At 43.3% G+C, this 17790-nt stretch overlaps 1 protein-coding gene across 1 annotated transcript; it reads right to left on the bottom strand.

The window, feature by feature from the left end:
- Positions 1-1020: 1020 nt before the first annotated feature.
- On the bottom strand, positions 1021-11588 carry GPX6 (glutathione peroxidase 6). The gene is made up of 5 exons (XM_003944739.3): positions 11502-11588; positions 7918-8071; positions 3257-3374; positions 2662-2761; positions 1021-1239 (listed from the first exon to the last, which is right to left on the bottom strand). Exons 1-5 carry the CDS (start codon positions 11586-11588, stop codon positions 1021-1023), a joined length of 678 nt encoding a protein of 225 aa, XP_003944788.1.
- Between the last annotated feature and the right edge of the window lie 6202 nt (positions 11589-17790).

Here is a 17790-nt window from a genome sequence, read left to right on the forward strand (position 1 = left end):
CAGAGGGGCCCGGCACGAAACCATCTGTGCTCATGGTTGCAGAGCTAACAGTTCCAGTCAGTGCTTTTATATGTGCTAAGGAAAGTTCTAGAGCATTTTTGAGAAAAACAGAATACTGAAGAATAAGGCAAGAGAATCAAGAAAGCAGGGACAAAGTGACAGAGAAAGAAAAAGTATGACTCTGGACATATTGTGGGATGGGGAAGACACCACACAGAGCCAGGTTGCTGCAGATTTTTTTTTAATTCAAGACAGTGATCAGAATAAGTTTAAAGTGGAGGAGCCTCAGCCTGAGGAGTAAGCCCATCATTCAGAATACAGGGACATCCTGCCCGGTTGCCACGACCTGAATGCACTGAGGGACAGGCAGCAAGGAAGGCTCCGGCTGGGTCTGACCCAGAAGGGTTTTAGGATCCACCGTCATGGAGATGTCCTTGCCTTCATGTGAGGTGGGGTTTCTGCTCCCACTCTGCCTTCAGAGGTCCTACATGAGAACTACTGGGTGGCAGGGGAATAAAGGAGAATTAAGGAGAGAAGCGTTTAACAATGCGTGCCTATCTTACAGGACAGAGGCTGTGAAGGACACCTAGGGTCTTGCTGCTAGCTCCTGCTTTCTTTAAACTTTCAGGAAGGGGAAAAGACAGATGTCACAACTTCTGGGGATTGCTTTTTTAGGGACACAGGAGAGTCTGAACCATCTACCCTAAAATACGATTTTCCTTTTGAATAGATATTTCAGGATCAAAGAGTTGGGGAGATAGATTTTCTTTTCCTTCATCTTCAGACACACACACACACACACACACACACACACACACACATACTATACATACAAACAACTATGCATATGCCAACAAATACAGTTCTACAGATCCACACACACATGCTAAGCAGCTGCTTGGGTAGTACGGGACGGTTTGGTCATCAGGAGGCTGGTTAGGCAGATGTGGAGCAAAGATGGAGGAAGAAGGATGCTTTGTTAGACATTCCTGCAGGCGGGAGGCCAGGTAGTTGCTTCTGTTAGTTGCTATCATTTCCTAGTGGGTTAGGCTTTAGGTACGCCAGGATGTCTGACTTGACTGTGCTGACTGGAATACGGTGGAACCAGCGCATGACAGGGACTCCATGGGGCCCAACCAGAAATTTTTCAAAGTTCCAGCGGATGTCATGGACTTTCATAGGCTCCCAGAAGAGTTGGTTTGATGAGCCCAAAAGATCAGAGGTCGGAGGGCAGGCGTTCTGGAGCACAGATATAAAAAGTAGAAGGATACATTTATGTCTACTTCCGTGTGGTAGTCTTATCTTCATACTAGAGAGTCTACTCATCTTTATGTATCTTAACATAATAACTACTTCGAATGCTTCCAATCAACTGCAGATACTGCAGTGTATCAATACCAATACACTAACTGCCAAACAACCAACAGTTAGAGAGTATAATAGTAAATAGACAGCATCCATTCCCTATCTTTCCTCTATTCCTTTCCTCTAGTCCAGGCGTCCCCAAACTACGGCCCGCCGGCCGCATGCGGCCCCCTGAGGCCATTTATCCGGCCCCCCTCCGCACTTCAGGAAGGGGCACCTCTTTCACTGGTGGTCAGTGAGAGGAGCATAGTATGTGGCGGCCCTCCAATGGTCTGAGAGACAGTGAACTGGCCCCCTGTGTAAAAAGTTTGGGGACGCCCCAGTCCTTTCCCTGTCTTTCCTCTATTCCTGTGATTTTATCACAGTGATTCAGTAAAAGACTGTTTTCTGTTCCCTTGGGCAAGCCATATCATTTCTACAGTTTGTTTCTTTTGCAGGAAAAAAACAATAGGTTGATATAGAGTAGTGGCTCCAGAGTTGGGGGCTTCATAGACTTCATAAGCCAGTAAAAGTTCAATAACTGTTTCGTTGGGAGATTAATGTAGAATCTCTAATACTCATTTTGCCAACAAGGCAAATTAAAAGTCTACTATAACCATAATCTAAAAATTAACGGACTTTTAAATACTATGTTGAACCACATACAATTGATTATAGCCCATTTTTGAGCAAGTAAAGGGCAATTTATGTGGGTAAACATAATAGTAATTTAATGTCAGAATAAATGCTGGTCTTATATTCAGTAAGTTGAGCTTCATTAAAAATTCTATGTTGTCTTTTTTTCCTTGTTTGCTGTGGATGAGTGAAAACTTCACCAGAACCAGCCTTGTTCTGCAGACCAGCATTTGGGGATGAGTAGACGAAGAGATCCCCAGGGGTCCTTCTGTCCCGGGATTCTGTGGTTCTTCTAACACCCTGTGACTCTAAAGGCATTTACCACATGCTATTCTCTATTATCCACGTCTGTCTCCTGATTAAATATGAGTTCCTTCAGGGAAGAGACTATACTGTATTAATGTTCAATCACTCATTACATAGTACATACTGGGGATTTGATAAATGATTGTTGAATGAATGAATCATTACCATTCAGTACAGGAGGTTAGTCCACGTCAGACCTATTGTCCATTGTGGGTTTCCTCTACTTAAAGCTAAAGCCTCACAGCAGATATTGCCATGAGCCTTGAACTTATCTGAGCATCTCTTTTCCAAGGAGTCCAACCCCAACCCTAGACATGAGCCCCACTGCTTTCAGGGCATCTCTATCTAGCCAGTCCATGCCAGGTTTATACTCACCTTCAGGAAAGTAAAGACCTTCTGTTCTTTTTCTCCATTCACATCCCCTTTCTCAAAGAGCTGGAAATTGGGTACAAAGCCGCTACCTGGACGCACATACCTGCAGTGAATCAAAGTGTTCCCAGCAAGATCCAAATTAAGACATGCATGGAAAGTAATGGCCACCACCAATTCACCATGACAGGAAAGTGAAGATAAAGAAGAGGATGTAGACAGGGAAGATAAGAAAAAATAGTCTGTGAGAAACAGAGCTTCATGCAACAGGCTTTATGGAGCCAATAGAGAATTCTAAGAAAATTGGAAGACAATATTTCGAGCTTAGGTTTCCTGACTCATTTCCATTTCTTATATTCTCTTCCTTCCCTTCTGCTTCTTTTCCAGTCAATCTTCCTTAGCCTCACCATCAAAGAATTCAAAAGTTAAGAGAATATTTTATCACTGCAGATAGGATAGATTGAACTCAAAACATAGTGATATACTTCAGCCCATTTATATACGGCCCATCCCAGAAGTTTCCAGAATGGGCAGGCATCTAGGTGGAATGTGGAACAGAAATCCTGACAGGGCCTCTGCAGGGTCCCATGCAGGCACTCACTTGAGACCAAGAAGTATCTCTGAGTTTGCTCCTGGTTCTTGTTTTCCAAACTGGTTGCAGGGAAAGCCCAGCACAATGACTCCAAGGCTCTTCAGCTCCTCCTGGAGTGCATTCAGTTCTGTAAGTGGAGAATGAACAGCCTGGGTGGGCTGCTCAGGAGTCCTGCCTCGGGCAGTGAAAGATTACTGGATGTGCCCATTTATGACATGAATAAACTGAGGACTATGAAGGGAAAGATTCATGATTGCAGAGATCAAAGGAGTAGAGAGGGGAAAAAAAGACTAGAGCACATGTTTCCAGAAATGCTTATAAATGATTGCTATTTTACAGTAGTTCCCATGCCTGGATACTCTTTACCATCCAATGAGAACTCTTATTTTTTCACACACACACACACACACACACACACACACACACACACACACTGGCTAGCCTTGTGTGGAAGTCCTGTTTGATTCTAAAGAGAAGCCAGATACGATTGCCACTGTCTTCCCTAGTTGGTGAACTGATTGATCAGAAAAACTTTGAAGGAAAAAGCAAACAAAATGGACATACTACCCACCTCTCCTGCCTCCCCACTGTCCCTCCCATACAATGTCCCATGGTGACACAACCAGATACTCCAGTTCCAGCCACGATCCCAGGAGTACTCCTTGGTGCTCTACCCTGGGAGTGGTAGAGAGAGTCAGAGAAATTTCAAGGCTATCTCTGTAACAGTCTGTACCCTCTCCTCAATTCCAGTGACTTAACTGCTGCTGGAACACTCCCTGGGACACCAGGCCACAAACTCCAAATTGCTCTTTACCACTGTCAGGAACCCTCCAACCTGTCTGTCTAGACTTGAACCATTGTTTCCATCTTCAGCTATTTTCAGGTTGGATTTATTCAGACTTCACAACCTGTACTGGCCTGTGTCATTTAGATTCAGCTCAGTCTGCTGGAAAGTCCCCTGAGAACCTCTTCTTAAACAGAGAGTGCCTTCCTATTTTTCTATAGTTATTTGGTTACTATTGATACTCATCTCCCTCTTATCTTCGGCCATCAAGAATATTTCCTTCCTATAGCAGACACACTGAACAGACCTTGATTCTATTCCTTTGACAAGTTTCTTTAACTCTCAGTTTCTTCATGTGGAGTAAAATTTGAATGAGATGCTCTTTAAAATTATGATGAACTAATTTAATAAATTATATCACAGCAACACAATGGAATATTATGCCTTAAAATGAATGAGGAAACTCACCATGTTTTGTTTTGTTTTAGACAGAGTCCCTCTCTGTCACCCAGGCTGGAGTGCAGTGGCAGGATTTTGGCTCATTGCAACCTCTGCCTCCTGGATTCAAGAAATTCTCATGCCTTAGCCTCCCGAGTAGTTGGGATTACAGGGGTATGCCACTATGCCCAGGTAATTTTTTCAATTTTTAGTAGAGACAGGGTTTCATCATGTTGGCAAGGCTGGTCTCAAAATCCTGTTGTTTGAGAGTGATCCGGCTAGCTTGACCTCCCAAAGTGCTAGGATGATAGGTGTGAGCCACCACACCCATCCCCAAGGTATGTGATCTATGTGAAAAAGCAATATGTAGAATTATTTCTATGTGTATTTTTGTGTATATGTATGTGCCTGAGAGAAAGAAAGAGAGAAATGTTTGCTGGTATACATATAACAGATTTCTGGAAATGTACACTATAAACTGACAATATTGGTTGCCTAAAGAGAAGGGAACATGGGCCGGGTGTGGTGGCTCACACCTGTAATCCCAGCACTTTGGGAGGCCGAGGTGGGTGGATCACGAGGTTGAGAGATCGAGACCATCCTGGTCAACATGGTGAAACCCTGTCTCTACTAAAAATACAAAAAATTAGCTGGGCATGGTGGCGTGTGCCTGTAATCCCAGCTACTCAGGAGGCTGAGGCAGAATTGCCTGAACCCAGGAGGCGGAGGTTGCGGTGAGCCGAGATGGCGCCATTTCACTCCAGCCTTTGTAACAAGAGCGAAACTCCATCTCAAAAAAAAAAAAAAAAAAAAAAAATCAAGAGAAGGGAGCATGGCAAGTGCCACTGTTAAACCTTTTTATAGCTTTTGAATTTTGAATGTTGCAAATGTATTGCCGATTTGATATGTACCAAATTTAAGTTAAAATTAAAGTAAATTAAAACAAATTTAAGAATAGCTTCACATTCCATAGAACTGCTGTTTACACATCACAACTTTTAAAATTTACCATATTTTTCCAGTTTAACTTTTTGAAGGGAGGAGAATTCCTGCTTGCTAAATGATACAGAGCTATTGTCTGGGCTCTTACACTTAGCTCCTGAGGTCCTATAGCGGACACACTTCGCAGACCTTGATTCCTTTGCCAAGTTCTTTTAACTTTCTCACTTGCTTTAAATGATATCAAATTGTTGCTTGGGCTCTTATAATCAAAATTTAGTCTGTAGCTTTTCAGGTTTTCCCTAGACTTGCTTGTTCATAAAAATAAAAAGTATAAAGTGAGGCCAGGTGTGGCCAGCACTTTGGAAGGTTGAGGAGGGTGGATCACTTGAGGTCAGGAGTTCAAGACCAGCCTGACCAACATGTGAAACCTAGTCTATAAAAAAAAAAAAAAAAAAAATTAGCTGGGCAAAGTGGTATGCACCTGTAGTCCCAGCTGCTTGGGAGGCTGAGGCAAGAGAATAGTTTGAATCCCAGAGGCAGAGGTTATAGTGAGTCAAGATTGCACACCTGTACTCCAGCCTGGGCAACAAAGGAAGACACTGTCCCAATAATAATAATAATAACAGAATGACATTCAAATTATTTTACATGTATGATTCTTATTCTAATCTGTACTTTTGAGAGCATCTTTTTATACAAAATTTCACCATTAAATTGGAAAAGTCTTTAACTTCTCTTGGCAAATGTGAGCCATGTGTACTTTGGAGGAGCAGGCATTTTATTAAAATTTTTGCTTAAATCATGTAGCATCCTCTGAATGTTAACTTTAAAATGTCGAAATTTGGTGAGCCAGATCTTTTAGACGTGAAATTACAATATGCTTGACTTTAAGTGTCATTTGAAAGGGATTGAATATCCATTAAGAAAATTGATAGTTTTGTATATTTTTGATCAGTTGAAAAGATAACAGTATCAATGTGTGGAAATTTTTTCTTAAGACTTGTTCATGTATAGGCTGGGTACAGTGGCTCATGCCTCTAAACCCAGCACTTTGGGAGGCCAACGCTTGCAGATCATTTGAGTTCAGGAGTTCAAGAACAGCCTGGCCAACATGGCAAAACCCCATCTCTGCTAAGAGTGAAAAAAAAAAATTAACTGGACATAGTAGTGCACGCCTGTAATCCCAGCTACTTGGGAGGCTGAGGCCCAAGAATCACTTGAACCCATGAGGCGGATGTAGCAGTGAGCTGAGATCATGCCACTGCACTCCAGCCTGGGCAATGAAATGAGACTCTGTCTCAAAACAAAACAAAACTTGTTCATGTATTATTTTGATCCATTTCTCTGTGATTTGCGGCAGCATTTGGTGCAATAAATCTTTTAAATTTATCTTGTACTATTTTTTAAAAGCATAAAATAAAGTTCTTGGCCTGTTCAAAGCTGTATCTATCTCTAGTATAATCTAGAATTTTAGATAACCTTTTCTGGATCAACAGTAATACCAAACTCTTCTCCGATAAGGGCACAAAGAAAATGGAAAACACACCTCAGCTACCACAGAAGGTTAGGCCAAGGTTGGAGAGAGACAGAGCGTTCTTCCACATTGCCAGTCACGCTAGACAGCCCTTGTACCAATCAAAGGCAGCCCAGACGGAAAACTTCATTTCCCTCTTTGTTATTTAGAGGTGCCTAGAGAACCCAAGAGCATTTTTCAGAATATCAAAGATCACTCATCTCTCCTGTTTTTATCAGAAGTAACCAGTGAGAAGCATAACAATCAGTCCTTGAAAGCCAGGTTCTGGCCTGGGAGTCACAGCTAGGCTTTAGCCCTCTCCTAGGAAACATAAACAATTTCACAGGACATCAATATCATGTAACATGTGACCATGATGAATCAAGACAAAAACAAGACCACTGTATAATTGTAACTGAACACAGACAAAGCATGGGCATTGTCCAGATCACAACAGTGACCAGCTACCACCATATTCTTGCCAATATGACTGCTGTTTCTTTACCAGTTACAGCTTTAGCCTTAGTTTCTTTCCCTATGTAGATATGATTAAGATACCAAATCATATAATTGCTCCCAGTTCTTGACACCGTCTAATCCCGAATGGAGCTTGAATTCCTTGAACCTGTCTCTAAACCACCTAACAAAAGCTCAGATTCTACAGTAAGTCCTTTCTAATACTTTCTTGTTAAGAAGCCCCACGGTCCTCTACAGTACATGTTCTCCTTCAGGGCACCAAGTAACACATCCAACTTGTTCAGCTGCAGGTATGCTTCTGGTGGTCTTTAAGTCTTTGGGAAAGTCTTAGTTCTCAAATCTGGAAATAATTCTCCTGATATTCTAAGGAGCAGAGGGAGCTGCATTTAGGGAGGTAGAGTCACCTGGCTACTTCTCCCAACACATCCTCCAATAACACGTTGGTAAAACCTCTGGAATTAGAACATGGCTAGCTGGCAGTTCTACTGCCAAAAGAGTTGAAATGTGAGTTCTTACCAGGATACTGAGCTGTCAAGCCGCAGTAGGTGGCTACATTGACAAACAGGATGGGCTTGCCTGCAAACTGCTTGAACTGGATGTACCCCTCGCCGCTGAGGGTGAAGGCTCCATACTCATAGATGGTGCCTGTCACGTTGTTGTTGCAATCCACCTGGAGTGTTACAAAAATAACCATATGCATATAAGATAAACAATAATTTCTAACATTTGTGGACTTTTTCAAAACAAAGACCCTTCATGTAATACCTTGAAATTCTAAGAAATGAAGGGAACTTTTCAAGTAAAATTTTTAGTTACAGGTGATGCCGTAGCTAGAATTTATGTCTTCTAAATTACAATCCATTGTGTTTGTGTGTGGCAAGACAAGCATTTCATAATATTCCTTCCATTCCTAGAAGATTAATGCGATTTACCTCTGATCCCTGACACCGCATTCTCCCCGATATCCTAATATCCCATTCCAGTCATGCCGTCCTTCTTTAGATACTCGTAACAGATTTTTGCAGGATTTCTCATAACATAAATAAGTTTTACACAAATATCTCACGTATATGTTCTTATATTGTAATTCCTACCCCCAAAACCAGGCCCATAACTTACTTCTCTAGATGCCATTGAAGGGCCCTTCCAGGCTTGCTAGTGGGGTACTCACTGGTAATACAGAAGGTGGAGCGGGAAGGTGCTGGGTAGAGAAAGGCAGGTCCCCGACTAGGGCTCCACCCTTGGTCCTGTGCCCATGGACCTAGGTGAGGACAGGCACGCCTGCCTTCTCACTCAAATGTTGGCTGCCACGCCCCCATCCTGTGCCTGTGAACCCCGTGAGCCCCGAGCAGGCAGGGACAGGCCGGCCGTGGAGAGCAGCACTGCAGTGGGGGGGGGGGGGCACACCTGCCCCCCTGAGGGCCGCTGGCGGCGGGAGGACGCGGAGTCTGGGCGGGTGGTAGGACAAGAGGCACGACTCCAGGGGAAAACCGTCTCCCTCTGGCTCCCCTATCTGCTGAGAGCTACTTCCACTCCGTAAAACCTTGCACTCATTCTCCAGAAGCCAGTGGGTGTGTGCTGCACGGTGCTCTCTCCGTTTAGCCGTCCGCAGGCAGCTTGTGTTAGCTCAGTTAGACCCCACGTGGAATCGGATCACAGGTACACCAAGGCAAGATCCTGGTATACAGAAAACCCTCTGTCCTTGTGGTAAGGCAGGGGTCTAATTGGGCTAATACAAGCTGCCTATGGATGGCTAAACTAAGAGAGCACCCTACAACACACGCCCACTGGGGCTGCAGCTGTAAACATTCTCCCCGAGATACTGTCTTGGGGTGGGAGCCCCACAACCTGCCTGTCTTTATGCTCCACTAGAGGTTTGAGCAGCAGGACACTGAAGAAGCGAGCCACATCCCATCACATGCCCTGTGATAGGGACTAGGGAGCTTTTCCGGATTCACTGGTACCTTCAAAGCTCATCCTTCACAATCCCTTCTTCTCATTTTCTTACTGCGGAGAAATAGCCAGGACTGCTCATGAATTAAAGTTCATAAATGGAAAGCACAGAGCAGAAAAACTTTCTACCCATAAGCATGCCAATAATAAAAGGCATACGGAACCTGGAACAAAAGGCTAAGATGATATGAGGCAAGAGAGGCTATATTCCTGACCGTGCGAAGAAACATCATAGAGTTTTAGAGTAATTTAAACTGGGCTTCACGGGATCTCAGGCCATGAAAGCCTGCCCCATGCAGTGAAGGACTTACCTGTGGGTGGGCTACTGTGGGGAGAGCGGGGCAAGACAGTCTTTATCATCTCGTAAGTCTGTCAGCAGGACACCAGGCCATAGACTCTCCTTCATTATTCCTTCTGAGTCCATACTTCTCTACACATTGTGCATATGCATTAGTCACAATACCTGGGAACATTAGCCTAAGAAACCCACCAGGATGGGGTTGTCATCTATGTGCCTGCATTTTCTTTGCCCTCATGACACCTTACCTCTGTGCTAAATAATTTCCAGCATTTGTCTTCTTGCTAATATAATTAAAAGCCATATGGAAATCACCATGTGAGCTGTCCTTCGTATGCCTCCATTTTTTTTTTTTTTTGCCTTTGTGCTACCTTAGATCTGGGTGCGAAACCTTCCAAAGGTTTGCTTCCCATTTGGATGTCACTCTGTGACATGAGCTGCAGAATCCCAAGAAAATTGCATACCTAAAGAGCTCAATCCTTCCTAGCCAGCTTTCCGTTCAGCTCCAGTTTGCTTAAGTCTGTTCGTAGAAGACAGAATATCCTAGAACACAGCTTTTAATTCACAAGATGATATTTTACAATAAGAATTCCACACCCAATCGGCAGCAGTGGCTGACACAGACCTGGATGACCCTTGGACGCTGTCCGTTCAAGTGAGCTGTGACCTTTCTTGAAGGAAGGAAGGAAGCTGTGATCTTACCACAGCTGTCAGTCTTATGGTATTTAATATGCATCATCTTACACTTCATGTGAACCCAATCACAGAGGTTAAAGCTCAAAGCTTCAGGTTTGGAGACTTGGATGAATATCAACTGGAAGCATTTTAGAAATGCAGATTCCTGCGCCCCCCTTAAAACTTACTGAATCAGAAACTCTTGGGTGGGGCCCAGCAACTATGCTTTAGCTCTCTCTTAGGTAAGCTCAAGTCTGGGAATCACTGCATTATATGATGGGCGTTTTTCTCCACCTTTTATAGAGAAGAGAAAGGGACTAACAAAAGGTAGATGATTGGCACATGGCTACCACTGAGGCTGCTTTTGAACAAATTCATCAGATTTTAAAGTTAAAATTTTCAGGTGCCTCAAGTGATCTGCTCAGTCTGCATTTTAAGACATTTGTATATATATATCTTTTACAGGGTTGGCTATTGACATGCAATGGGGGGACTTTCCTAAATAGCATCAGGAGATTTGGGAGCAACACCAAGATCTGAGAACAAAGCCTACTCGGAGCTGAGCTTTGTCTCTATCTCACCTCATTACCTTCCCTAAAATTAATATTGGCAGGCAACTATATTGGCCTTATGTGTTTTATTTTTCTAGGGGTGTAGGGCTGGGGCAGCTCCTTTCTCTGTGACCTTGAAACTCCTAGTGCAGACCCCAACACCATATTATCTCCCTCTCCTTCTGGGTTTCTGGTTGAGCAGCCTCTCCAGGAGCAGCCAGGGCAGCCTCCCTGTCAGTCTATTTGCTACTTCTTGCCTCATTTGTGGGGATCCACAGCACTACTCCAAGTTACAGACCAGCATGGAGGGGACAGGTTCTGGGCTATCAAGGGGCCACCAGGGGGAAGTAGCACAGGAGAATGTGCTGAGGCAGCCCCCTCCCACCCTACTCTGCATACATTCAGTTCAAAGAACTAGGTGCAGAGGAAAAGATGCAACTAAGACACAGTGGATTTAGGGAGCACCTCTGCTGCTAAGGACAGCAGGGTCAGGGTTTGTGAAGAAGGGGTGGGAAGGCAGATCTTGTCTTTTGAAAGCAGAGAGGAGAGGACTCCTCACAACTCTGGAGGCAGGTTGGTCATCACAGGCTGGAATCAGTTTGGATCCCCTGCCCCATGCTTACCTTCCTATCTTCAGACTTTAGGGTCTGCTGAGCAAAGCTAACCAGGAACAACGGGACAAGACAGGAGGCCTGGAAGTGCCGGATCATGGTTAGGAGGTTTAGATGACTCTGAGGTCGCCAGGATTTCAGCCCCTTTTGAGCCCCTGGCAGGGACCAGTTTGAAGAATCACCCTCCAATTGCAAAGTGGCATTCATACACACCCACCTCCACTCCCTACACACACCCTCTTCCTCTTCAGTTCTAAACCCCTTGTCATCGAGCCTGCTCCACCTGCCTTGCCTCTGCCAGGTTTGCACAAAAGGCATTCTCTGCCTCTGGAAACTAAGGTCTGGGTGGGGTGGAGTTCTTATGAACTCTCTTGGAAGATAAGGTTTTAGTTATCTCAGATTTCTGAGGTCTTTTCAAAAGTCCTATAATCTATGCCCTGATCACTGATACCTGATCTAGCCATGCAGGTTCTTAGGGCAGCATGGCAGATGCTTGCCTTTGATGGAACAGACCTGCACACATTCCCAAGCTCTTTAGCCGTCTGCTGTTTTAGCTCAAAAAAATGGCTGAAGCTTTGACTACGAAGCTATCAAAACCATTGAATGTAATACCTGTCAGTGCCACTATCTTGATTCTGAATCAAAGTTAATATGTCTGTCCCCAGTTTTCTCATCTGTGAAATCAGAATGATAATATCTACCTTGTAGGGCTGCTGTGGCAATAAAATGCGGTAATAACTATAAAGCACTCAGCACATGGCCTGACCATGGTAAACAACTAGAACTGTATTCACACAGCTTCATGTATGAGAAAACTGAAGCTCAGAGAGAGAGAGAACGTATCAAAAGTCATGGAGAGTGTAACAGAAGACAACTTCTGCTTTCTACTCCAGAGCCGTTGCTCTGGCTCCATTTGGATCATAATTGTTGTGATGAAATCTTTACTGTCTGAGACAATTTACATTTGCTCACCTTTTAATAATAAGTCCTTGAGAGGCCAGGAGACATTTCATTATAGACCTCATCAGTAGGTCAGAGGGCCTAAAACCCCAATTTCATAGGTTTTGATGTTCCCATATTCTTGATAAACTTTTGAGTATCCTGGGTCCTTGTCTCCAGCAGTGAGAAGTGAAGGTGCAGGAGCACACGCTGAACGGGAGAAAACAAGTAGCATTTCATGTTCCTGGTCCACCCGAAGGTATCTCGGGGCTGCAATTGCTCTTCTCCCATCCTCCTTTGGAGTCTTAGTTCCCTGTTAGCTCCTTCCAGGAATTTTGCTTTCATGCCTTAGCTGTCTCCTCACTTTCACGATCTTCTCCAGTCCCTATTTCCTTCACACACTACCTCTATGACTCTTCTAAAGGTCAGGTTTGTTGATATCGCACATGTTAAAGTGCCTCAATTCCTCCTGAATTCTTACACTTTTAGTTTGAAATTCTCCCATGAAGCACTCAAGGTCCTTTGTGATTTAATGTCAGCCACATTTCCAGATGTAACCCCCTTCCCTTCAGAAATGTTCTGATTCTGGCAGATAGAACTGTCTTCATCACCAAAGTCCACCTATCTGGGGTTTGATTCTTGATAATTCAGATCAAATCTTGGCAAGTACTTCAGGATCATTCCTGAGAGATTTTAGCATACACGAATTACATGTTTTTATTCAAAATGATGGATACAGCTTTGTCAAACAAGACTTTAGAGGTAACTTTCTGAGGCTTGAGTCACAAATCAGGTTCTGGTGAGCTTGACCAGTGCTGGGGCAAGAAAAGATCAGAAACACAGGTCAGTTTGTCTCCATCACCAGCAGTTTAGAAGACACACATAGACAGGATTCCAAGGAAGAGAAATGATTTGTACGAGGTCACAGGGTGTTGTGGGTTGAACGGTGCCCCCTGAGAAAGAAGTGTTGAAGTCCTAACTCCCAGTAATTCAGAATGTGACCTTCAAAATGGGGTCACTGCCAATGTGACTAGTTAAGATGAGGTCCTACTGGAGTATGGTTGATCCTAACCCAATATAACTGTTGTCCTGATAAAGAGGCAGCCATGTGAATACACAAAGGCAAGAGGAGGGTGCCCTGTGAAGACGGAGACAGAGGAGGGAGTTAGGCTGCTGTGACTAAAGGAACATCTAGGGCTACAAGAAGCTGCAAGAGGATTCCTTTCAGAGGAAGCATGGCCCTGCTAACACCTTGATTTCGCTCTTCTCACATTCAGAACTATGAAATGATAAATTTCTGTTGATCTAAGTCACCCACTTTGTGGTGCTGTGTTATGGCAGCCCTAAGAAACCAATAGACAGAGCAAGTGGGTTTCAGTTTAGAGACAAGAAGGAAGTTCTCTGATTTCTTTCCAGATTCTTCCATTGCCTTATGTCTGCACTTGTGATGTAGATATTTTCATTCTCAGCTTCTCTGATAAAAAGAAAACAAAAGTCTTTATTGTTTCTATATAGTCCTTCATCTTAGTTCTCAATAAAATTACTTCTTCATGTATCTGAACCCTCACTTAAAGATGCAAGTCTCCACTAGATTCTATCTGAAAGATTTTTCTGATGTAATCCATTTTCCTAGGTACCCAGGGCCTCGTCTCAGGGATTTCATTCTCTGCGTTACAAGTTGGAGACAGAGATTACAAATCCAGACCAGCCATAATTTTGTGATTCTATGCCACCCATATAGTAAATTGCATTTTCACATTCACCATCTCATTTTGTTCTCATCACAAGAGGAGAAATGAGGCAGAGAATTTACAAATGTGAGAGTAAGTTTAAAAATATATTTTCCCAATTTACAAATATGAGATAAGTTAAAAAGTATAAAGTCACTTGACTTCAAATCTAACTTTTCCTCTGTTTTTAAAAATCTCCTTTGAATTCTTCAAATATACTAACTGCATGTATTGTGAATTTGAAGACAGTGATGTTTTTGCTGTAGCTTCTTTTTTGTTTCTTTTTTCTTTTTTCTTTTTTGCTTCATTTTTATTTTTTTTTTCTGTAGCTTTTTTATTACACATTTATTCATGTTTGTGGCAATTAGCGCCTCATTTCTGAGGACCCCTCAGATCTCAGCTGGCTGTGCCCTGAATCTTTAGCCTTCATTAAGGCACTGGCCCTGACTCAAAGCTCTCCTCCAGGTTCTGCCACTGTTGCCCACATCTGCTCCGGGAAATATTTCTAGTGTTTGGTGAGACAGAAGGGGCAATGTAGGAAGAAGAATATTTACTTTCCTAGGTAGCACCCGTGTCTATTATTCCCACCTTAAAGTACCAGAAAAGTGCCGCTGTGTCTACACATAACTATGACCACCTAAGAGGCGCGCAACACTGACAAAAGGTAACTCATTTCGCCACAAAACCGGGTGACTCCCAAAAAGGCATAGCCCGGAAGCTTCGGTGACTTAGGCCTAGCTCCTCCCTAGGAAGGAAGGAATATGCCCGTCTTACCAACACTGCAGATCAAACTCTGCTGTTAACCTACGTAGAGGATTGGGACTAGGAAGACGACTACATTTACTTCCTTCAACATTTTATAGTCTTTTAATAGTTCCTTGTCTCTTGAGAAGTTAGAATCTCTTGATGATCTTATGTGACCCATTCTCACCTTGAGAAGGCTGAGATAAGAGAGAAACTCTAAAATTTTAGTGCTCAAATATTTGAGCTTCTTCACTTCATATATGGAAAGAAAGAGGTGCAGGAGGTGGAGTGATTCACCCTTCAAAACTTACACAGCCTTGGCTGGAGCACAAGCATTGGCCTCTATTGCTGTAGCCGTCAAATTAAGCTAAGGGAAACAGGAGATGGGGAAACTTGACTCTTCCCGTTTGATTTTGACGGCCGTGGGTTCTAGTCTGGTAGATCCCTGTAATGTTCAGTCTTCCCAGAGTCAAGTCCATCTGTTCCTCGGACCACGGCCTGGAAGAGGAAAGGTTGGCAGGAAGAAGTGGTGCTGGGTGGGGGTGGGGGGTGATTCAAGAGATAGAGTGGGGATAATGTGGAGAAGAAATACGGGAGCAATAGAGAGAGAGGAGAGAGAAATGAAAAACATAGAGGGGAAAAATAAACTATAAAGAGAAGCAAGGGAGGAAAACTAACATGTGTTAATTCCCTTTTTACTCTGTGTCAAGCATGCTTACATAGACTCTCTTATTTAATCACATCCAAAAGTATCATAAGGCTGATATTTTCCACCGTTTCATGAGTAACAATATGAATACTGAGTAAAAACATAATTTTTTCGCAGTTTCATACCTAGTAATACGTCAGACTGAGACTCACACTCAAGTTGCGTTCTCATCCAAAATCCAAATCTTTTTATTTTGATTTTTCCTGCAGTAGGGTATCTAATGGCTCCCAAAGGTATCAGGTTTTAATCCCTGGAACCAGTAAATGTTGTTTGACACGGCAGATTTTGCAGGTGTGATTAAGATAAGGCTCTTGAGCTGGAGAATTATCTTGGATTATGTGTGCAATCACATGTATCCTTATAAGAGGGATTCAGAGGGAGATTTTACTACAGAAGACAGGAGAGCTAAGGCAATGGAAGCTAGAGGGTGGAGTGATGCCAGGAAGGGGTCACAGCCCTTCCGTTTTCTGTAACATGAGCGTCCTTTCCTTCTAAGCCCTCACTTTAATGTTCTTATTTCTAACAAAACTCAGTTCAAGGCATTTTAGGCTTTTTTTGTATTTTTTTTGTAGAGACCGGGTCACACTATGTTGTACAGGCTGCTCTTGAACTCTTGGGTTCAAGAGATCCTCCCACCTTGGCCTCCCATTGTGCTTGGATGATAGCATGAGTCACCACACCTGGCCTCTAGGCTTTTCCTATGCTCACTTCAAAATCCTTCCACCTTCTACCTATTATCCCATTCCAGACGCACTTTGACATTTTCGTGAGTTTGTTACAGTAGCATCCTTTTTGGTACCATAGTCTATACTACTTTTCTGTAGCTACTGTAATTAATTACCACAAATTTGGTGACTTAAAAGAATAAAACTTTATTCTCTGATAGTTTTGGAGGCCTGAAGTCCAAAATCAGTTCGACTGATTGCATCAAGGGCAGGACTCTGGGGATGAATCTCTTTCCTGTCTTTTTCAGCTCTGGTGTCACCGGGCTTTCTCTGGCTTGTGGCTGCATCACTCTCACTGTTGCCTCTGTGGTCACATTTCCTTTTCCTCCTCTGTCTAAAGTCTAATCTTCCTTAAAGTATTTAAAAGCCGACAAGATTGTAATGGATCAGTAGAAACCAAATACTAACATTGTGTTTTTCTTACGAGAGCCAGTATCTCTCCAGGTTGAGCTAAACTTCCGATTTGAAGGCCTCCTATGGCTAAGACGGTCTGTGATTCTTCAGCCAGCAACTGGTGTCCAGTCGTTCAATTCAATTCTGACTCCAACCTCCAGCGTTCACATAGACCCCGTAGGTTAAAGGTTTGGTCCCACAACCCTGCCCCCATTTCAGGTCCATTCGTAATTCTTGGCTGGACCACCTGAACTTCTGATCAAGTAGATTGGAGGTTTCCATAATCTCTCCTGCCTGTTCAGTCTTGCTAAAACGACTCGCTGAACTCGGCAAAACATGACTTCAGTTTATTGGTTTATTATTATGAAGGCTACAACTCAGGAACAGCCAAATGGAACAGATGTATAGGAGATGGTCTGGGAGGAGTGGACGTGGAGATTGGTGTCCTCTTAGGGTACCCTCCCAGCACTTCAGGTGTTTACCAACCCGGGAGTTGTCTAAACCATGTTTTCTAGAGGGCAGTTATAGAAGTTTCATTACATAAGGATCATTCATTTAATTATTGGCCATTGGTGATTGAACTGAATCTCCAGCCACTCTCCTCTCCCTAAATCTAAATCACATCCTGACTGCAGCTGTGGTGGGGACACAGTTGTAGATTTATCTAGCCCAGGCCTTGTGACTCGAATGAAACAATCTCTAAACTTCACTGAGCATCTGCTTCTTACGTATATTGTTGCGGCCTGAAAAACATGTACTGTAAGACATATGTTTGAACGCAAAATTTATTGATTCTTACTTTTGTTTCCCAGTCTTCTAGAAGTAACCATTGGTCAGATAAGTTCCAGTGATGAGAATTTCTGAAAAGCTGAGAAAATAAACTGTCTGCCTTAAAAGGGACTTTGGTGATTTTTCTGATCCAGCTCCCTGTTTGTGCAGATAGGTAAATTCAGGCCTGTAGAGGAGTGGTCTTCTCCTTGTTACACAGTTCTGTTAAGTTGTTGGTCGCGGTTTGCAGTGTCTGCTGGTGGCATGAGGCATATTTATCCTTTCCTGGGGTG

The sequence above is a fragment of the Saimiri boliviensis genome, chromosome 4 (genome assembly GCF_048565385.1).
Source record: "Saimiri boliviensis isolate mSaiBol1 chromosome 4, mSaiBol1.pri, whole genome shotgun sequence".
Lineage (NCBI taxonomy): Eukaryota > Metazoa > Chordata > Mammalia > Primates > Cebidae > Saimiri > Saimiri boliviensis.

Excerpts from the sequence above, each read along its gene's own strand:
- GPX6 (XM_003944739.3), bottom strand. The coding sequence starts at position 11,588 with ATGATCCGGCACTTCCAGGCCTCCTGTCTTGTCCCGTTGTTCCTGGTT. Across the intron at positions 8,072-11,501 it reads TAAAGTCTGAAGATAGGAAG|GTGGATTGCAACAACAACGT; the intron begins GTAAGCATGGGG and ends GTAACACTCCAG. Across the intron at positions 1,240-2,661 it reads AGGTCTTTACTTTCCTGAAG|AACGCCTGCCCTCCGACCTC; the intron begins GTGAGTATAAAC and ends TCTGTGCTCCAG.